Below are 23066 nucleotides of genomic sequence, written 5' to 3'. Positions count from 1 at the left end.
CTGCTGTGTTTCAAAGTGTGTGTTTACAGGCGTTTATACTGTGTGAGTGTATTCCCTTTTACATATATGTGTAATACAAAGAGACAGATTGCTGTCAAGTAATTTATGATGATGTAAAGAAATGTGAATGATAAACGAAGTGTGTGTGTGTGTGTGTGTGTGTGTGTGTGTGTGTGTGTGTGTGTGTGTGTGTGTGTGTGTGTGTGTGTGTGTGTGTGTGTGTGTGTGCGCGCGCGCGCGCGCGCGCGTCAACACTTCCCACCCTCGTCGTCTCGGGAGCGCGCGTTCTTTCGGGCGGCGCAGACGGAGCTGAACGTTGACAGAAGAGCGCGCGCCCAGTCCCGGTGAAGAAGCTCCGTTATTGCGAGCAAGACAGAGAGACAGGAGGAATTAGACACATAACACACTCATACACACACACACACAGGAAGCCGTGCGGGCCTCGGAGAAAGGGTCACTCACTCACTCACTCACTCACTCACCGCCTCTAAACTGTCGCCTAAAAAAAGGAAGTAAAGGACAAATCGGCTGAATCTCAGCAGAGCGCCGCGCGACCGGGAGCTGCCTTTCTTTTCCCAGTAACTTGTGGAATTTATCGAGCGAAACTAAAAAAGAAAAAGAAAAGTATATCGGTCTACCTCTGTGCCCTCGTGTACGTTTTTATCTCACGTATAATTTCAATTATAATTATTTTTTTTGCCAGCAGAATAACAGTCGTTCTAACGTAAAACCCGCGCGGCAGTGACAGGAAGCAGAGAGCTTTTCTCCAGCACGCGCATTTCCAGAAGTGCGACGAACACTTGCTTCTTCTTCTTCAGCGCTTCTTTACTAGTCGATTTCATATTTATACGCTGTTTGTTTTCTCGGTGTATCCTGGGGCCTGGGCTGTGATTTTCTTGGAATATGGTGGGGGAAATGGAAACGAAGGAGAAGCCGAAGCCGAGCCCAGACTATCTCATGCAGCTGATGAACGACAAGAAGCTGATGAGCAGCTTGCCCAACTTCTGCGGCATCTTCAACCACCTCGAGCGCCTCCTCGATGAAGGTAACCGTGTCAGAGATGCGCGTGCATCATACAGAGATGTATGAAGTGTAGAGGGTAAAAATATGACAGTGTAGAAGTGTGTGTGTGTGTGTGTGTGTGTGTGTGTGTGTGTGTGTGTGTGTGTGTGTGTGTGTGTGTGTGTGTGTGTGTGTGCTTGCGCACGGACGCTCACGGCTTATATCCGGCCACCTGTCATCCGTGCGTTTTTACGCATCCCACCGTTTCTGCGTCATTTTTACCAACCGACGTTTTGGATCAGTTTATTAATGCATTAAATTCTTCCCAAGTTTGTGTCCGCAGTGCGTCCTTTATCTCAGCTCATCTTGACAGTAAAACCAAGCCAAACCTGTGGAGTGCAGCTCAAAAGCGCACGAGCAAACTGGATCTAAATCAGAACATTTTAGATAAGTAATTGTGCACAGTGCAGTTCGACAGATATGTATGGTATTTATCACAACAAACATGTTTAATATCGTGCTTTATCATGCATGCGTATAGTCCACTAAGAGTTCACTGTACTGATGATGTTTTAGTCCTGTAAAAGTTAGGACATTACTGAGATGGTGAACTCAGATGTATGGGATGCGGTGCTGGGCTCAGATAAACTGTTAGTGCAAAGTGCAAAGAGAAATGCAGACCTGTCCAGTTACACCAGGATTATATTGACACTGCAAGGGCTTTTGGGAAAAGTTGCTCCAAAAATGATCATCACTAGGATTTTGATCCTGTTTAAATGCCACGTACCCACTGGTAATTACATATTATTAATCGTATCTAATCGCCGTGAACAAATATTTATTTAACCTGCTGTGTACCACTGATCTTGGAGTTCTTACAGGCTATAAATTAATCACAATGTGATACTGGGATGAAGCACACCATATAATTAAGAGAGAAAAAGTCAAAGTTGTTGAACAATGCAACCTGACTGAAGTCAATTTTGTCACATTATAAAAGCACAGACTTCACTTTGCATGCTGCAGAATTTATGCGATTTTCTTTATTAAACATGCTGGACTCAAAATGAAATAGTCCAACATGATTAATAAGTAGCCTAGCATTAAATTGGTCCCAGTTGCGTTTCTAGTGAATTTGACTGTTTTTGAACACTGAATGTGCTGAGAACTCTCATGGGAATTGCTGGCAAACTGACAGTGTTTAACTGCCTGTAATTTGGAGTAGCAATGCACCAAGGGGCTCCTTTCCAATCCTTTACTGAAGTCTTTCATCCTTTTTTTCTGCTGTCGACTTTATGCAGTAGTTAATGTGGTTTATATATCACTTGTCCAAGCATAGTCTTTTCTTCTTGCAGACTGACTGTAAATGTTTTATGATGCATCAGGCCACATGTCTTTATGGGAAATAAAATTTGTGGGGGAAAAATGAGATGCAAGAAAACAATTGCTAGAGATCCGGAATGCTGAGTTTGTATCATCAATAGCACACTAAATCAAAATAGTCCTTCTGAGTAATCGTCTATGAAATAAACGTTGTGGTCCGTCTACGTGTTTTCCTAGTACTGTAACTCCTGCTGAGGCGCTTGTGCTTTCTGTGTCACTTACGAAGTTAAAAAAAAAGCTCACAATTGTTAACAAGTGGGTTTTAGCTGTCATAAAGTAGCTCTCCCAAAAAGTATGACAAGTCTTTTCACTATTTAACTGAAAAAGTGACTGATATTTTTTGCCCGTTTGCTGGAGCACAAACTGAGTTTTTCTGAATTTTTTAGTTTTTGCTTTAATGTTAATGTTAATCATTTCCATCTTTTGAGAGAAAAACTGCTATGTCAATGCAATTAAATGTTCCATAAAGCAGGAATGTCTCTAAGCCTATAGTGCACGAGTGGCCCCTTGCCTTTCCAAACTAATCCACTTGTGTCCTTTCAAGTACAAAACCCGCATGGGGAGTATATCATTGTCCTCTTTTTAGGCACATTATTGTTGCATTTTCATTGCCTATTGTGAAGTAAACAAATAAATAAAATGAGCAAATTCTATTCACTCACAGCCAAACAGAAAGGTTTAAGAATGTGTTCTTTTTTTTAAGATTTCACTGGTCAGTTGTTAGTTAGTTGAAGGTGTGTGTGTGCGTGTGTGTGCGTGTGTGTGTGTGTGTGTGTGTGTGTGTGTGTGTGTGTGTGTGTGTGTGTGTGTGTGTGTGTGTGTGTGTGTGTGTGATTGCATAGTTGACAGTGAGTGAGTGGTATGTTTATATGAGGAGACTGAGACATCATTTTCACTTCCAGCACAAAACCTGGACCTCACTGAACCCTGAACCCTAGCGTAGCTCATCTGTGTCTCAGTCTATTATAATTATTTACTCGAGGAAGTAAAAAATTGTAATCGTGAATAATCCACCACCGTAATAAATGCATTTGGGATTTTCATCATCTCTGTGATTACAAAATGCTAAGCAAATCAAAACTTTATTCCAAGTCCTGGCACATCACCTTCTGCAGCACTCGCTGTTCTTTTTTAGAAAGCAGGGGAGCAAAAAAAAAGCTATCACACTTCCACAAATATTACAGAAGGTGGGAATAGCTCTAATGCCCAGGGTATTTCCACATATATAACCACAATTTATCTCGGTAGTGGTGCCGGTGTTGCGGTGCTATCACTAACACAGAGGCTAAATCACCACTTTCTGCCAAGCTCAGCATTATTTCACCTTTGTAGGAGAGAGCGAGTGTCAATTATCGTCCACAGCTTGGGCCTACTCGCTACAACGATCATACATAAAGCTATGAGTTGTGGTTTTCTGCTGGGGTCGTTTATTCTAAATCATTGAAAAGTGCAGGATGAAAACAGAAAACAGAATATCCTGGGAAAAATCATTGGCATCATCATCGGGACAGCGAGCAGTTTGCAAAGTGCGTGAACGGTATATGTGATATCCCCTGTGGTGGGTCTAGAATTGTAATATGCTGTGTGTGAACATGTGTGTATGTGTGTGTGTGTGTGTGTGTGTGTGTGTGTGGTGTTTTTCATTCTAGTCCCATTGGTAATATCAGAGAAGAAGGTAGAAGCTCTAGCTCAGTAGCATCATGTTTACCGTCCCTGTTTCCTCCAACTGATATCATCTGGCCATTGATACACTATTTTCTCCTCAAGACAGCCACAGAAGTTTGTATCTGAAGCCTAACGATCCCATGAGCTCCAGTGTGGAGTCTTTATACATGTCTCTATGCTGCACAATAAAACTGCATCACTCTTTTCACGCGTTTTAAACATGCGTGATTGTTATGTACTAGTAAAGCTGTGCAGGTGGACGTGAGCGCTGCGACCGGCCCTGCCACGTTAGCCGTGAGCTGCGCAGTCATGTGGAGCAGACGTGATGTGTGTAGGCCAATACACAGTCCAAGCGTAAACTCCTGGTCCCCCGTTAGTGCGGATGAATGCCCTCAATGAGCAACAGGAGCAGTCAGCCATGCAGAACTGTGCATTTTGCACCATAATAAAGGTGATGAATTTAATCAAGAGAGCACCCGCTGGCCCGCAGTGCAGCACCCAGAATGCAGAGTAGAAGCGAACAGAAGTACTGCAACAGTCGCAGGAATTATAATAGGAAGTGTATTTGTGGCTCTGAGCCAGTGTGAGACTTAATAGTTCAGTGCAGCTTGTATAATAAATTATGTTCTCTAAATTATTTCCACTTAACTAACCATAACTAAATTACCACAAATATGAGTTTACAATTACAAATTAAAAATATCCTGTGTTGTGTAGCTATTCTAAATAATGATTTGGTAAAAGTCCTAATGGTGATACAATGTTTATACCGTAGAGAGCAGGGGTAAAATTTGTAAATATTCAGTTATGGTTTGGTTGTAAAAGCCTAATGATCTATGAGACGACTGTGGATGGTTCTACTTAGAAATTTACAATGTATATCCCGAGTTTATATATTTCTTTAGCTCACTTGTGTGACAGTGTCCATTTTTAGCATAAACAGGTAGCATAAACACATACTTCTCTGTTCATTCATTCATTCGTTCGTTCATTCATTCATTCAGCTGTTTTTTTCTGGCCTGGGTGACTGTGGATCTACATGACTTGTGTGTGTGCGCATGTGTGTGTGTGTGTGTGTGTGTGTGTGTGTGTGTGTGTGTGTGTGTGTGTGTGTGTGTGTGCATTGGTGGGTGGGTGGATTGCTGGTAGATGTGGTGGAGAGTAAGAACATACCAGTCCATCATACCAGAGCACTATGCAGACATTCATTTACACATTCATTAATTTAGCCAGTCTGTACCCTGGTAAGAATCCAGAGGAACATAAAGCAAACACATAAAAAAAAGCGAGAGCACATTGTACTATGAGTTTAGGATCAAGTCCAGATAGAGTAAATAAAATAAAATCAAGATAAAAGTCAAGAAAAGTTTGTAAAAATTCATCATTTGCTCTCTCTCTGCTGCGAATCTCTTGTCCAATGAGCTGTTCTATAATGAAATATAAAAATCGTGCTTGTTCATGTTAGACTACAGAAGCCGCTAAACTATGGCCATCGTTTGCTTACATTTAATGACTCTTGTTTGGATTGATTATACTTTGCTGTGTTTTCCTCTGTAATGCAGTCCAATAGTTGATAATACCTGATGTAGATCTATGGTCTAGATTTTAACCCAAATCAAATGCGTCATCAAGGAAATATGTGCTTAATCACTGTTCTGAGTCTGCACTGCAAAATAAGACATCTTACCAAGTCAAAATATCTTGAACCTAGTTAACCTTGCACCTTCTGTTTCTTATTATAAGACTTCAATAAATCTTTACACATACGTTTCTGGACATTTCATCAATTTTAAGATTTACATTTTCAAATTAAGATAAGATTTACATTATTGGAAAATGATCTTGCAAGCATTAATTTTTAAAGAAGAAGCAAAATGATCTAGATGGAAAAAGAACATTTAAAACTTAAAACTAGAATAGATTTAATGTGGCTGTAGTTGCTGAGACGTCCCATTTTGCATCTATTGACTAAATATATTTTGGCCATTATAGTGAGTATGTATGTGGAAATCTATTGATTTATTTTTTAGTAATTAATTGTTTCTAAAAAATATATTGAAGCCCATATAATAAGTAACTGGCGGTCCCAAGCTAGGATAAAATGGAAGGGTTTCATCAGGAAAGGCATTCGGCATAAAACCTGTGCCAAATCTAATATGCGGGCCACATGATTTGCTGCGGTGACCCTGAACAGGGAGCAGCCGAAAGAAAGAAAAATAAACTACTACAGAACTTTGAACTAGGCTTAATTACTGTAATTGCTCAATAACTGCAGTATATTAATTAAATGTAATCATGTTATTGTCCTCAGTACTGATATAAATCAGTTATAAACAATACTGTCCTCAGTACTGACGTAAATCTGTTATAAACATTACTGTCCTCAGTACTGACGTAAATTAGTTATTTACATATTACTGGCCTCAGTACTGACATAAACCAGTTATTAACATAGTACTGTCCTCAGTACTGACATAAACCAGTTATTAATATAGTACTGTCCTAGGTATTGAGGTAAATCAGTTATTAACATATTACTGTCCTCAGTACTGACATAAATCAGTTATTAACATATTACTGTCCTCAGTACTGACATAAATCAGTTATTAACATATTACTGTCCTCAGTACTGACATAAATCAGTTATTAACATAGTACTGGCTTCATTACTGACATTAATCAGTTAATATATTACTGGCTTCATTACTGACATAAATCAGTTATTAACATAGTACTGTCCTCAGTAATGACATAAATCAATTATTAACATAATACTGTTCTAAGTACTGACATAAATCAGTAATTAACATATTACTGTCCACAATACTGACATAAATCAGTAATTAACATATTACTGTCCACAATACTGACATAAATCAGTAATTAACATATTACTGTCCTCATTACTGACATAAATCAGTTATTAACATAGTACTGTCCTAGGTATTGATGTAAATCAGTTATTAACATATTACTGGCTTCATTACTGACATAAATCAGTTAATATATTACTGTCCTCAGTACTGACATAAATCATTAATTAAAGTATTACTGTCTTCAGTACTGACCTAAACCAGTTATTAACATATTATTGCCCACAGTACTGACAGCATGAGTATATTAGTGCTGAATGGAATGAGACACCCACAGTAATTTAAGTAACTGTATTTTGTACATAATTTACAGGTTCCTTAAACATTTGTTTCAACTAAACTGTATGTTGCACAAACCCACGATTTATTTAATTACGACAAGCCAAATTCAGACTAAAGTAAAAACAAATATTTACAAGTATAAACAAGTAGTCTTGCTAGCCGAAACAACTGAAAAACTTGTGCATAAAACTTGCAAAAAACAACTGAAAAACTTGTGGCAACTCATTTAACAATGTGTAGAATTGTCTACAAAGTCTTGGGATTAACTTAGTTTTTTTTTTTTAAATAATTGACATTTTTTTGTGATCGACTTCAAACTGAAAGCAAGATGGTGAGTTTATGGCTTGGCACACAATATTAGTCAAAAATGAAATCTTGCATATCCTAGTAGATGCTACTCTATGAGGCAGCACTACATAGTGACAAGCTTCCATACAGAACTTGTGTTTTGAAGAGACCATGCTGAGTCAGATTTTCCCATTGACAAAGGAACAGGAGATAATGTTTCCTGAAAAGACAGGAAAGACTTTAAATGTGGTTTTCACCTAGAAAATAATACACATGGTTAATAAGCTTGATTCAGCATAAATTGTTTCTCAGAATCCAAATTCAAATGAATGATTACTGATTGAAATATTACTTTGCATGAAAACACAAATTATATCTCCAGACCAACATCATATTGTAATGTTAAGAGTTCTCATAATTTAGTGGAGGTTTTAACATGGCATTGTAAGTGAAGTGACATAGAGTGCACTAAACCCTGCTATGTAACACAGTAATCGATAATAAACACGCTAATCTATAATGCTAATCTTTGTTGGCAACTTTTTTTATGATCATGTTTGACTGATTTTGTTGATTAGTTGTTGCAGCCCTGTATAAATTAGTACGGCTCCTGCTGTTAAAGTTATTCTATCACCAAACCGACAGAATAAGCTGTCTAACAGGGCTCATTGATCGCATTAATAGATTTAGATAGCAAGAAAGTTCAGCCATGGACTGATAATCTTGCTCAGAGTCATGATTCTGATGACTTTCACCTTCTAAAAGGGAAGGTAAAGTGATAAGATTTATAGGAATCGTTGGTGTAGTCTCCTCTCTAAAGCCTTCTAGTTGTCCCACAGGGACCTGAGAGGCTCGAGCAATTAGTCTAAGTGGTTGTATTCATCACTTAATTGGAGCAATTAATTAATTCACAGGGGTTTCGGCGGGGTCAAAGTCGATTTATACTGAATTAACTTGGATGCTGTCCCTAGATGAAACGCTGCCCGTAGTTATCCATTCTGGAGCTCACTGCTATCCTTCTCACTTTGTACCATTAAAAAGAAGAAATAAGAGTGTTACAGGATTAGAAGGTTCACATAAAGAACAACCCAGGACACCAGAGTAGACATGACAATTCCACTAACCCCCATGTGTGGTGTATTTTTTACTTACAGAACACTTTGGTGGTAAGTTAAGATAAGGAATGGTTTAGAATGCTAAGTAGTTAGCATGTTAGCTTCAGACCTCCATGGTTGGGGATTTGATTCCTGTCTCCCTCATGTGGTCGCATGATCCCCTTGTGCCTTGGGGGTTTCCACTGGGTTCTCTGACATCTTTTCCCAATCCAAAGACATGCATTTAGGCTAACTGCCATCTCTAAATTGTCTGTAATGTGTGAGTGTGTATGTGACTGTGTCCTGCATTAGACTGCCATCCTGTCTAGGTTGTAACCTGTCTTGTGCACGCGGTTAGATTCTAGGTTCCCCAGAACCCATTAGGATGAGTCATATAGAGAATGGATGGATGGGTGGATGGATAGATGGATGGATGGAATAGAGTCAATACAACAGTATCAGTACTTCAGGATCACATCATACAAGTTAGATAGAAAGAAAGAATGAAATTTCATGTCAAACTCCATCTGTAATTATAGTTAATCAGCTGCGAAGTTTAGTGTTACTATGCCCATGTTACAGAAGGAGTGGAGCTTATTGTTTGATCATATAGGTTTCAGCTATTGGGTGGTTTCTCCGAATATTATGCTCTAATTCATCACAAAGATTGCTTAACCTTTTCTCATGGGTGATATTAACACAATTGGCCACAAAAACACTGGTTTAGATAATTATCCAATTCTTAATGGTGTCATTGTTTCGGAAATCTTTCAAAGTACTATTTAAAATTACATTATGGTACAATAATTGATGAATGTGTCTTCCATGATGAACTTAAAATAAGATAAGTTCTGCTCAAAGTTTTCTGAAACTGTGTATCACAGCTTTAAAGAAAACTGAAAAACTATTATAATGCTTCACGAAGATAAAAAAAAAATACAAAAGACGTTTGTTAAACGCATTACAAGGCATATAATGTGAAAACGCAAAGTCGCAAGCAGATATGCTGGTTTGTTCCACTCCACCTGTAATGAGTCTGTCTGTGTTTTCCTTGTTTCTGTCTGCTGTCATTCCCTGCTGTTAATTGTTGGCCCCGCCCACTTATTTGTTACCATGGACATTATTGTACTCAATCTTTCCTCCAGGTGTGTTGTCTTTGTCTCTGATTGTCTCTGCTTTGTCATTGGTTCCTGTCACCTATATATTCTCTGTTTGTTCACTTCCCTGGTGCTAGTCGCTTCAATGTTCCTGTTTCCTGTCAGCTCTGTGTTCGGTCTTGTTTTGCCTGCCTGTCTGTGTACTTGTTTTTTGTCATTAAAATCTTTACTGCATTTGGATCCTCATTCGCCTCTGTCCCTCCGTGACACCACCATTCAGAGTTTCTCATTTTTTTTGCACTAATATACTAAGAAATGCTTTGTTGGACTTTATGAAGTTGTCAAGGTGATATGGTCACAGAACTTCAGTCTGAATATTCAGACTTATCCCGAAGAATTATCGCTCCTAGTGCCAGACAAACCAAAACAGAAAGAGAAAGCACAGACAAACATACATGCAAGCACTCACACACAGATGCTCATCCTGCAGGACTTGTGTAAACTGGTGACAGTCATGGCATGGAGGTCATGGGGTCAGGATGCCATGAAGCTATGTGTCATGGTTATTTTCACAAACAAGACACAGGTGTTTTTGAAGAGAATATCAGTCACGTTATTCTCCCCATTTCCTCCTCTATTAGCCACGTCGTATATTATCGCAGATTATTATGGCTGGCTTCCTGCGATGCTGTCATAATTAGCAAATGTATCAATGTCAAGCAATGTAATGCATTCACAGCTCTCATTTTAAAAGCACTCCGTATAATTGAAACGGTTTCGGCACAGACTGCTAGGTAAGTCTTTAGGCCCCGACTTTAGGCAGAGCACGACTTGCTCAAAGAGAGCGCCGCAGACACGAAGGAGACTGAATAAAGTCTCCCTATTCAAAAAAGTGTGCCATTGATTTAGAAATAAGTGCATGGCCGAAACAGCAGCATATGAGCATGTTCCCAATAGGTGCTCTTTATCTCATGGCCACCCCCGTTCATACATTTTCTACTTTAAAAGACACCGTATCTGCATTAATTATTCGTATTTTAATGTCCACGCAAGATCATTTATGCTAAAGTCTTTATTAGGTATCAGTTGCATATTTATGTTTGATGGATTAGACAGTTGTCCATATTTAGAATCCTGCTAATTTATATCTAAATGAGTGTAAATTGCAACCAGTGATCCTACAATAGGACATATTCTGAGCTAATGCATAAATCATATCCAGATAAACAGCCTTAGTACAGGCTTATGTTTGCTGTGAATATTGCCAGAAGCCTTTAATACTGTGGACAAACAGCTTATCTCTTATCATCCCTCGTGTCCAACAACTATGTCAGCATGTCGGTCTTGCAGCGAGCCCGGCTGCTCTTTGTCTATGGGCTATTTTTCTTCTCGCTCCAGATAGTAAGTTAACGCTTGGGCGGATTTGAAGATTGTTGTTGCTTGAGGAACAAAAAGAGATTGATGTGTTTACCTTCATCAGCAGCGCAAAGTTCAAGGTGCAGGAGAGACATTTAATTAGATCTCCCATCTTCTAAATGATTTTCAAATGTTCCAGGCTCAGGCCCAGGCAGGCGCTTTTTAAAGGACACTCCGAAGGTACCAACTAATGTGCCATCCATTAGACTCATGTGCTTAATACAGATAAAAAGCCACCCAGCCGTCCCTGAGTAATGATCGATTTTTCACCTCCTTAGTATGATTTAGCGCCAACTCCTTATAGGCCAAATGTGCACTTTAAGTCTTTGTTAAAGGCTAATGGCGCTCTCGAGTTTTTACAGAACGTCACTTTTCAGCCAAAAAATTTCCTCATTAATAGCTTTATGACACTTATGCCATAATTGCTCTTGATTAGTCAGACCTCATGAAGGGTGCAAACTCCTGGTTCATTTAATTTGTGCCAGTCTTTTAAAGCTACATACTGATTTAGGACCGAATGCAGCTTTTAGTAAAGGATCAAAGGCCGCTCACAAGCCCATCAATCATTTGGCAGTCTCAAATATGACCTTCTATTCTGAAGGCATGCGACATACACGACAGCTCATTCTGCAGCATTAAGCTACTAACCCCTTAGCGGCTTGGCACGTGACAGCGCTATGCAATTAAACCATAGCACAACCTGGACTAAAAGAATCCAGTTAGTGGCAATGCACTCGGGTCTTTTTTCCTGGGCGTTGATTGAAGTTTTGAGATAAGATGAGATCTGGCTGATATGGGATGAGGTGTAAGTTTACTAATTCACTGTAGAGGTCATTCAGATTGACACAGCAATATCCATTGACTATGTAAACTTATCTTCTTGTCTCAATCAGTGCTGTGTTTATGGACACATGGACACATATTTATCCTGGGCTTAATGACTGTATTAGTGTGAGGATGTAACCAATTCTCATATTATTATGGCATTCATATACTGCTCGACTATGTGTGTGTGTGTGTGTGTGTGTGTGTGTGTGTGTGTGTGTGTGTGTGTGTGTGGATTGATCCACGCTGTGCTAGTAGAGTTGAGGGAGTTTTACATTGGAGCCAGGAGGTGTTTGGTACTGCACACTCGACAGTGAGAAAGTGCCCCATATGCTGTCCTCAGTGTGTTGCCCAGTGCTATGTATCTCTTGGTGCATATTGGAACCTCACCACTGTGTCTCCACCCCCTGAGGCAGCAAGTGAAAAGAAGAACAGTCCAAGATTTAGATGCTCACAATCACATACACACACACACACACACACACACACACACACACACACACACACACACACACACACACACACACACACACACACACACACACACACACACACACACACAGCACATAATACATTTCCTCTATGTTCCTCATACATACAGACATTGTACTGCTGAGAAAGAACTTTCAATACAGCTAGGATGATGACACACAACAGATTAAGATTTATCCACCTAGGTTTACTCATTTGAGTGCAACTCATAAAGAGTGCTTTTGTATTTAGTTGCAGATTAATCTGACAACTTTTAGCCTCGTGATATTTACAAAGAAGTCCAGAAGCATTGTAATATTCCTCCTAGCTGCGGGTTCAGTGTAAATTCTGGAAATACCATCTCTGCATGATTGTCTCTGATGACTCTGCACTCAGCCATGCTGTTGTCATCCATCTGTGCAGGCCGCAGGGAAAGTGTACTTCATGCTTTTAGAGACACAGCAAAGCACCAGCGCCTGCTCTTCGCTGTAGCACACGGAGCTAATTGAAGTGAGTCTTTGCCAGAACCAGTCATGCAGGAAGCCTATCCCACCTTCCTCCTCTCTTTTTCCTCTTCTCTCTCATTTACATTATAAGATCTTTGAGGCGTCATTGCCTTCCGGAGAATTCTTAGAAAGAATATCTTTTTGCTCTCCTGAGAGAAGCTGCATCCACATCCTTTTGTCACTCCTTCCTTTCTAACTTCCTTCCTGCCTTCAACACCTCGATCTTAGTTCTTCCATAAGCGTGTGGCATGAGACATGCTGTTCTCTTCCCCTCGTATTGTCCCTTTTATAGCACATTCACATTCTAATGCCAGTTGAGTTTCCTAAATTGGAGCATACGTACTTGCTCACACCACATGGTGCAGTAGTTAACCTTCATTAGTCAGAATCTATATCCAGCACGAAGCTATCAAAACGCTAAGCGCTGACTCATTGTTTATTTACAGTGCTGAGAAACAGTTTCCCCATGACATGAAAGAGCCAGTGCGGGTGACCAGTCCCAAACTTAAGTTTCTTTGTTCAGCTGGTTTAGCAAGATCATTTACTATCTCGTAGATATCTCAGTTAAAGGACTTTGACAAAAATAGCTGGTTGCTTTACTAGTCAATAGCGGTGATTAGCACTTTCAATGAACAATGAACAATTTGTAAAGTATTCCAGGACATTTCTGTCAGTCCTTGTGATCATAACCGTCAGGAAATATCTTTTCCGTCTGCCTCAATTTAGTTTTCTAAGCCATGTCCATTTGCTTGCACTGGGAGCTATTCTAGGCTCTGTCTTAGCATTTGTTTACCAAGCAGGTGCACTTTTTTCACATGATTGGATTTGCGGGATATGATAGTGTGTGTGCGTGTCTGTGCAGCCATGCATGTCTGTAGGTATGTGTGGTGAAGCAGCAGGTCGTCTTGCAGGTCTGGGCAACGTTACCATTCTGCACCCGGTACAGGCCCAGATGGCATCTCGGTTTGAGCAAGTGCCCTTTCCTTCCCTCCCCACCTGCACTCTCACTCGCAATGCATAATTACAAACACAGAAAAGTGTTACTTTCCTCAGCTCTGGCTGTCTCTTACTCTGTCCTCAGCTATCGGTCTCTGCTCTCTGCCTGTCTTCTTCGAGCCAGTCCTGTCTCTCTGATTTGCACTGACTGACAGTAGCTTTGTGGCTGGTGGGTTTGCCTGCTTCCATTTTTTTTTTCACTCACATTGTCTTTATCCAATCATATGCACCTCTCCTGGCTGCCTGGACTCAACAGCAGACATACTGTACTTATGCTATTGTAACTGTCTGTGTCCATGCTGCATTTTAGACTTTAGACTGTCTCTTTCTATCTTTTCTTTTTCCTCTCTTTATTTTCGTGCTTGCATTTTATGCCTGTCTGCTTCACTGACTCTCCATTTAAAGCTCAGCTTCTCTCTCTTTCTCTACCTCTCTCTCTCTCTCTCTCTCTCTCTCTCTCTCTCTCTCTCTCTCTCTCTCTCTCTCTCTCTAAGAAACTCCTTAGAAATCCATCTTCCTTTTATCCTCTACATCTCACCGCCCTCTTTTGTATTCATTCTCTCAAAGGTTCTCCACTCATGTGGACCTTTCTCTGCAGTGAGTGATGGTAATAGCTTGCTTTAGCCTTGTGTTTGGATGGAAGGTCTCATCACACTCAATCTCCTCATATCCGGTGGTGTCACAATACAGGCAACACCACAACGCTCCTTACATCTGGGCCAAAAGCCTGAGATTCCACAGCTGTTTTATTAATATAATACCAAGAGTCAGAAATCACTGGAGTAATCTTTATGTGGTCAGCTGAGGCAGCAGCTGTGTGGCTTGGCTGACAAAAATCCTCTGACTGTGAAAGGGTTATGATAAGGGCTGGAGATGGACGCTCAGTTCCTTACCCTCTGAGCTGTGCTTATAGTTTTCACATATCATTTCGTGACCAAAGTGCACTACAACTATCAAAGCACCAAAAACACATCTCAGAACCGTCTATCAAAACTCCAGTGCTTCCTCTTTCCTAACAAGAGCACTTTGTCATTACAGAATACAATAACCTTAAAAACACTTACAGCAATATCATTCCAGTTCCTTGTATTTGTACTGTAAATGTTGATAGAGTGCTCTTGTGCTGTGTGAAGAGCTGAAACTTTGTACGACCTTCTAATAAAAAAAACAACAATATATTATCATCTATTTTTTGGAAGACATGCCTAAGGTTCTTATGAGAAGACATTTTAATTAATAATAATTTATCTATAAATAAAATGCCCCGGCTGCCTAATTTGTGTGTTTACTGTTGCGGCACTGCAGCCAAAACCTACTACAGAATTAATGTTTAGATTAACAAATGGAGATGAGTTTGTTGTGTTTAAAATGATTCAGTGTATGTCCTTAAAATCGATGCATGCACGCTGTTGAGTTGACTTTATAACGTTACTTTACATTATATATAGAGTTACTTTGCAGCCTAAAGCAAAGATCACATAAACATTGTTTTATCTCTGCAAGTCTCCAGTCTCTGTATTAGAAGTCATCAGTAGGCGTTCCCACTACTGTTGCCATGGTAATAACTTCTATCAGTGGGTGGCACACCCAGCATTCCTAGTCTTGCAGCTTAAATGAAACATTCTGGAGGTAGCTTTGGCGTTTGTTTATAAAATTCAGCAGCGTATACACGCATCATATCATACGATTTCATCGTCATTCTACTGTTTTCATTACCATTAGTAAAGAAGTCACACCAAATTGCTCCGTATTTGCACAAAGTTAAACTTTTCTTTACCTTGTTCCGTCACATTTGTTCACTAATGCTAGTTGTCGTGCATGTCGTCTGGAAATCGCCAGCTCTCAGTGAAAATGAATAAATCTCCCATTGCTCTGTCGCTGTGAGTCAATGTGTGAACGTAGCATAAGACATAGTAAGATTGTGTGCTAGTTTGGATGCACACTGTGTACCCTTTTAAAAATAAAAGGTTGCCATGCCATGGCTTTTACCATAGTTTTTTTTTTTTTTTTTACATCTGTAGAATGTTACTGTTTATGCTTTGAGTATAACATGGCATATAGTTTATAATGTCAATCATTATTCTAGATACAAACTGTTTACTAACATTTATTTTACTAATCTACATTTAGTACAACGACACCTCGGGAAGTCTGCAACTATATAATTTTGAATAATTGTAACAGTACAGTTAAAAGGTGACATGCTGGTGCAGCAGGAAGCATTGCCAACTCATAGCTCCAGGGTTCCCAGCTTGATCCTGTGCTCAGGTTACTGTCATTGTGCAGATTCCCTGCATTACATTTACAGCATTTGGCAGACAGAGCAACTTAAATTGATCTAATTTATAACTGAGCAGTTGAAGGTTAAGGGCCTTGCTCAAGGGCCCAGCAGATTATCAGTGCTAAGATTTGAACTGATGACCTTCCATTCAATAATCCAACATCTTAAACTCTGAGCTATCATTGTCTTGGTGCATGTTTTTCCTGTTTATGTGTGGGTTTCCTCACAACTCCTAACAAACATGTCAGTGGATGGTTTGGCTACTCTAAATTGAGTTGAATGAGAAACAGTACTGTACATGACATGTAATCACATACAGTATAATGCGGTGTTTTATATTCTGCTTGACTGTTGATTGTTTTAGTTCAGCAGTTTAAATGTACTGGACTGGCTGTCCAGACATGTAGGCTTGTGGTTATTGAAAAGGATGTGAGTCTAATAGATCTTAACTGCTATGATATTTTTGTAAACTCTATAAACTGGAGTTGTAGAAATGGTCCAGGTCAAATTGTATACTAATGGTAGATGCCATTTCAGTAGATCAGAGGTGTGTGTGTGTGTGTGTGTGTGTGTGTGTGTGTGTGTGTGTGTGTGTGTGTGTGTGTGTGTGTGTGTGTGTGTGTGTGTGTGTGTGTGTGTGTGTGTGTGTGTGTGTGTGTGTGTGTGTGTGTTTGTGTGTGTGTGTGATATCAGTGGCATATGTGAACAGGTGGCTGCTGTATGCTCAGTCGTGCAGCAAGTCCAGCCCTTGAGGCCAGTGATGAAAGTGATTGAATTCGGCAAGCAAGAAAGCTGACAAATCACTAAAAAGTGCTTTTAAAACGCCGTAATAACGTTATTCATAAATCACCCCTGACAGTTTAATCATCCTCAACTCTGGAGCCCTTGTCTGTACCGCCGGACAGCACTTCCAGTCAGAAAGAAAACAAGCTTATGTACACGTCCTGTTCGATCCTGTTTATACTCCGAGCCTTGATTTCCCATAGCATCAAAGACAGAGTATCCAAATAGTATCTTTACTTCGATGATGAAAGATATGACTATTCTCTGAAGTTTCTACTCTTGTACACTCATTCAGTATGAGTCATCCTTTGGCGGTGTGTAATGATTTCTTATATCTGTTATCGGGAAAGGGAGCAGCAGTGAAAAAGCAGGTGCTAAGTGCAAGTATAATAACTAGAGTCTACCTGGAGAGAGAGAGAGCAGAATGAGGCTACACTCTACAATCACAGGCATCCTAGCTGATAAAAGGCTCCGTGTAGCCTGTTCACCGTATGTAGCGAGCTAATCCTCAGCACTGCCACTGCGTTCAAGCTGACAGGTGCCAGCAACCAAGGAGAATAGAGACCTGTGTGCACATGCCATGCAGATACAGCAGTCTATGTGGAGTGGATTTATGGTTACATTCTTCGTAGAGTATTGTCAATCGGTATTTACAGAGCTGAATGCGTCTGTCAACATACAGAACTGTTATTAGGAACCTTGGGCTTGTTTAATGGACCTGAAATGAGTAAGAGTCCTTAAATAACCTCCACCTGTTTTATGCACTTCAGTCTATCTCAGCAATCAGAGAAGGAAGAATGTGGGAAGAATAAGACCTCCCAAGACTGCATTTGAAATTCTGTTCCATTCAAGTGCTGACATTTCAAAGCATCAAAGTGAAGAGACTTGCTGTTTCTACCCCGTTCTCTATCAAGTCATCCCTGGTGCATTGATATCTCTTATGTGTGCTGCTACTTACCTTCCACACATTGTGACCAGCCTGGAGTAACTCATATTTCTTATCATCCCTCAAAGGAACTTCTCCCTTATTGGACCTTTGTCAAGTCCTTGGTTATCACAATGAGAGCATCAATTGTCTTTTATACCAATGTACTGTCATTTACAGCCATCAAAAGTTTTTTTTTACGGTGTGATTTATTAAGATGGATGGAGGTTTGATATTCTAAATCCACCCTGTAGATCCTCATCTTCTCCCTATGCTTCAGGGACTCCGGGTTCCTCCCCAGTCCAAAGGCATGCATGGTTTTCTGTTTGGCATCTTTAAATTGCCTACAGTTTGTGAAGGTGTGAGGGTGAGTATGTGTATGTGCCCTGTGATGGGTTGGCATGTTGTTCAGGGAGTCCCTTATATTGAGTCCCCTCGGAAAGACTCCAGGTTCCTGGGACCCTGAGTAGGATAAGCAGTGGAGAAGATTGATGGATGGACTTATTGGGATGAGCGATACGTGCTATTTAATAGATACTAAGTCAAATTCGCCACTGAAGTAACACAGCAAGCACAATCCATGTATCTGAAGAGAAAAGGGTGCCTGATGCACAACACTTAGTATTCTGGGTTTCTTTCTATACTTTTGATTATGCATTACAGCAGGGCTTTCCCTAGAAGCTCAGTATTGTTTATTCCCCAGCTTTCTCATTTGCATTCACCTAACCCGTGATGATATATTTAAGCCGTGGCATAAATCCATAGGTGTCAGTATCCTCATAAATAAAAGAGGATTTATGAAATATGGATTGAACTGGTCATAGAAACAGCATGATTTTGGGGCTGTGCATGTGTCAGATGTATGTGTGTGGCCACATGCTATTCCCATTGTAATTACATCTCTCCATCCACCGTCGTTTGCCCCTGAGGTTTGCTCCAGAGAATTCATCCTGCAGTAATAGAATTACACAACACACAATGGTGGCTGCTGGATTCCTGGACGTAATGTCTTTTATGAAATATTAACAGAGCTGGTGGTTTTAATTATCTCTCCCACCTTATTACAAGACATTCCTCTCTCTCTCTCTCTCTCTCTCTCTCTCTCTCTCTCTCTCTCTCTCTCTCTCTCTCTCTCTCTCTCTCTCTCCCTCCCCCAACTCACTCTTGCACATTTGGTTCTCCAATGGGATTATATGAGTTGTTTTAAGAAATGGAGACTTATTGCTTCCTTCATTAACTGACAAAAGGGATCATCTGTAATTATAGTGATTATCCTTCCTGCCTGTTCCATGGTTTCCTGCTGTAGATCCTGGCAGCAGTAATAACATGTAACCACTGAAGTTCACTAAAGAGAATTTGTTAAAGCAGGCAGATTCTGTGGCATCTTTATAGCACTCAGCCGAGTTTCAACCACTGATGATCTGCCCACAATCTATAGTGTATCTGCTGTCTTTTGCTCTCAAGCTTCACAATCTTGATGGTTGATCTGGCTCTCTGTTTAGGGAGCAATGGTGGCTCAACGGTTAAGGTTCTGGGTTGTTACCTATACATCACTGTGCTGTAATGTATAGGTGACAAAATAAAGGCTTCTATTTATTCTGTATACAGACATTAAATAAAAAAAAACCCAACAGCTTTGGAACACTTTTTAGGCAAAGAAGAATATATTGTTACAGGATAATCCCACTCTCTGCTGTTATCATAAAGAGTATGAGTACCCTTTAGAGTGTGGAACTTCTAAAGATATCTCCCCCCCTATCTTAGAGACCTCACCATTGTCATCTCTGATCTGATCTCATTAGGGCTCGTAATCTACATCTGCTTTTCTGTAAAGCTCCTTTGTGGCATCGTACAAATTAAAAACCGGAACAAACTTAATTGAATTAATTATAAATGTTGCACATAATCCATTCCTTAAACATTATCACGGGACTATGCTGAATAAGTCTTTGATCATCTGCTGTGTTAGTTGTTGATGAAATTTAAGAGACCCTATAGAGAAGACTGACTTGCAATTAGTCTCAGCCATGTCAAAAACAAAACTGCAACAGCAATACTTCCCCAATGGTGAGGTCTCCTTTAGGCTTTAGGACAAAAATGGGATGCTTTGCGTAAATCTGGTGGTATACTATTAAATGGCAATAGATTTAAATGAAAAACAAACAGACAGTTATACTCAAAACAAATCCTGTGTGTCGCTTCCTAGAAAACTCTTTGAGGCTGAAAAGGCTGCAATCTATGAGCAGACATCATAATACTGAAGCACTGCTGATTCAGCTTTGCCACCGGTTTTAAAGTGTTGTTATTTATTTTTAATATTTCCTTGTTAAAATGTATTTTGAGTACTTATATGTTACAGCGTATTCTGCATAGTAGTAGTAATCATGCTGAGGACAAGCAGTGTAGTGTATCTTGATTTGAAATGGATTATTGGGCTTGTATTTTTATAGCAGGCTGAACTGCATTGTCAAGAGTGAAAGGAGTGCACAAATGGGGCAGATAGAGATGGCATTTGTAGTGTTGGTTTATTTTGCAACCTTTGAAAAGACTGAGAAGAGGTGGATTTTCTGAGTTTTGAGTAGCTTTCAAAACCACATGCAAACACAAACAGCTGACCTGGTAATCAAATTGCCACGCTGTACAGTTCTGCAAACCGTCATGTGATGTTTAAACCAATTAGAGACAGGGGAAGTCTCAGAACTATGAGCTCTGTATGGAAGTATGCACACAGCACAGCGTTTGACAATTTTTTTTTAACATGTGACCATCAGTCAGGGTGTCCATCTCTTTGTCTGTGCAGGCATCTAAGATATTAACATGCTATCTCAAGAATAAGTGTTGACTGTTGGTATGGAAATAGATTTGTAGCCTGCAGAGGTACTGATTATATTTTAGAATTGGTCCAAACAGGGTCAGGGTCACATCAAGGTCAAATCTAGTTTTTCTTTAACAGCCTCCTTCATGTTTGAGGTATATTTTAAGGGTATTTGAGGCATTCAAATTAGTAACAAAAAGGACTGGTCTGGTTAGCAATGGAGGCTTCTACATCAACACAATTGTCATCAAGTTCTGTTTGTTCTGTTTTTAAATTCTGTCTTGAATGATTTGATGCCAGAATATATCAATATCTGTACTAGTTAGAGTTTACACAATGGAGTTTAACACTATGCTAGTTAGAGTTTACACAATGTTGGAGTTTAACACTATGCTAGTTAGCGTTTTAATACTGAAATATACCACAATGCTAGTCAGAGTCTACACAATGTTAACCAGCCCCTATCATAATGCTAGTAAGAATCAAACACAATGCTAGTCAATGTTTACCAAAATGCTTCAAAAAACAACCTTTGAACAACCTTTGGGAGCATTTTTCCTTAGGAATTATGAATTACACCCTTGAACCACAGGGGAAAAAACATAAAACTATGCTATGTAAATCAGACACTGATCATTTACAGTTTTATGCTGTGATTGCCATGACTAAGAGAGAGTGTGCCTATTTGTTACAGAGATCAGCAGAGTACGGAAAGACATGTACAACGACACGTTAAATGGGAGCACAGAGAAGAGGAGCTCAGAGCTTCCCGACGCGGTGGGTCCCATTGTACAGCTCCAGGAGAAGCTTTATGTGCCTGTTAAAGAATACCCTGATGTGAGTATCAGCTTATCACCTTATTTACACCTAGTGCAGTAGGAAGACGTTTCTAGGTTATAACTATCTCATATAGTGGTTACAAATAGAAAATGTAAACACACACACCTACTTCTGTGTACTCTGTGAAAATATAAAGTAAAGGAAGCATGCCAAGAATGTTTTATTTTTCTTTTACTCGACAGCCCTTCTTTAAATCTTCTTAAGTAAATGGAATTGTAAAACGCAGCGCTCCATACAATATCACATTATTTAATTACAGAGGTCTACATGTCAATGTAATCTAGTTTTCCTTGCATTAGGACATGGGCACACATCCAGTGTATTGATTTCATTACTAGAAGTTTAGGTAGTGGGCCACATACCGTGCTTTGCTTCATTTTATGGCCGCATTTAATCTATTATGGACTAAACAGATGGTTTGTTGTAGGCACTTACTGTCAGAGCAGCTTCAGTTTTAACCATTTTCTGCACTAGAGCATTTCATATGCATGTCTCTGTTTTAAGTGCAGTCATTAAGACTGGCTTGTACTCTCTGTGCTGCAATGCTTTGGTGTGCACACCAGTAATAGGGGTGACATTGGACTGTGTCTTTGCTTCCCAGTTTGTGTTGAGTCAGATGCACTCAGTTGAGTCGCTAGCATCCCAGCGGTTAACAAATCTTTTAAGCAATCTCTGTCAGATCCCGATTGCTTAAGCCCTCTGGCCCAGGAGAGCGCTCAGAGCACCAAGCTGATTGATCCCAATTAACTTGCACCGTTCCCCAATGATTCCCGCACGGGTATCATTAATAGAGCTTTTCCAGCTTGGGGGGGGGGGAGGTTTGGAATTAGCAATCCTTCAATTTGTTGACATTTCTTAGTTTGAAAGAATGTTTATTTGAGCATTTCCCCAAAGGATGGAGTAGTAAGGACAGAGGTGTCACACCACATCTGTTTGACTAATTCATTCATTATCAGCACACAAAATATCAGACCTGTTCAATGATAAAATTATCATACAAATATATACTAACTATATATATATATATATATATATATATATATATATATATACACACACATACATACATACATATATACAAAGATAAATATATAGTAGATTACTTAGTAGATTATATAGTAGATTTACTTCAGAAATGTCCACAAGAACAGATCAGCGATGGCTCAAGGTTTATTCTGAAATTGTTATGATTTTCTACTTATTTAAGTTAAAAGTCATTAAAGGTGAAATAAAATGGTTAAAATATGTCTCGTCAGTTCTCAGTTGTTCTCAGTAACTGATCTGTAGGTACAGAAATAAAACATTAAAAATATATTTAACTATTAAATCTACTAGTTATTTTTCTGAGTAAATTAAAATGAAATTGTATACAGAACAATGAGGTTATGACCATTTGGAATAAAACACAATGCTGAAGAGAGAGCACTAAAATAATAAGATAACATGCAAACAGTTTTCTGTCTTCTCCTCCTGTTTATACCATCTGTACAATGGAGAGTTCCAAAAAGTTCACATTTAGTAAAC

The 23066-nt window shown here is 39.5% G+C and overlaps 1 protein-coding gene across 6 annotated transcripts in view; it reads left to right on the top strand.

Moving 5' to 3' along the window:
• The first annotated feature begins 280 nt into the window (after nucleotides 1-280).
• LOC113644968 (protein quaking) overlaps nucleotides 281-23066 on the top strand; it is a 70977-nt gene continuing 48191 nt past the window's right edge. For 4 of the 6 annotated variants that reach the window (XR_007140400.1, XM_027150180.2, XM_027150183.2 and 1 more), the window contains exons 1-2: nucleotides 282-1045; nucleotides 21397-21539. Coding sequence is in view for 5 of the 6 variants with exons in the window: in XM_027150180.2 (XP_027005981.1) it covers nucleotides 904-1045; nucleotides 21397-21539 (285 nt within the window). In the remaining variant the exon portion in view is untranslated. Of the gene's footprint in view, nucleotides 1046-21396; nucleotides 21540-23066 lie in introns of all 6 variants that reach the window. The other 2 variants (XM_047812452.1, XM_027150178.2) reach the window with 1 other exon arrangement.

The sequence above is a fragment of the Tachysurus fulvidraco genome, chromosome 4 (genome assembly GCF_022655615.1).
Source record: "Tachysurus fulvidraco isolate hzauxx_2018 chromosome 4, HZAU_PFXX_2.0, whole genome shotgun sequence".
Classification (NCBI taxonomy): Eukaryota; Metazoa; Chordata; class Actinopteri; order Siluriformes; family Bagridae; genus Tachysurus; species Tachysurus fulvidraco.
This window is presented reverse-complemented; position numbering and strand designations above follow the sequence as displayed.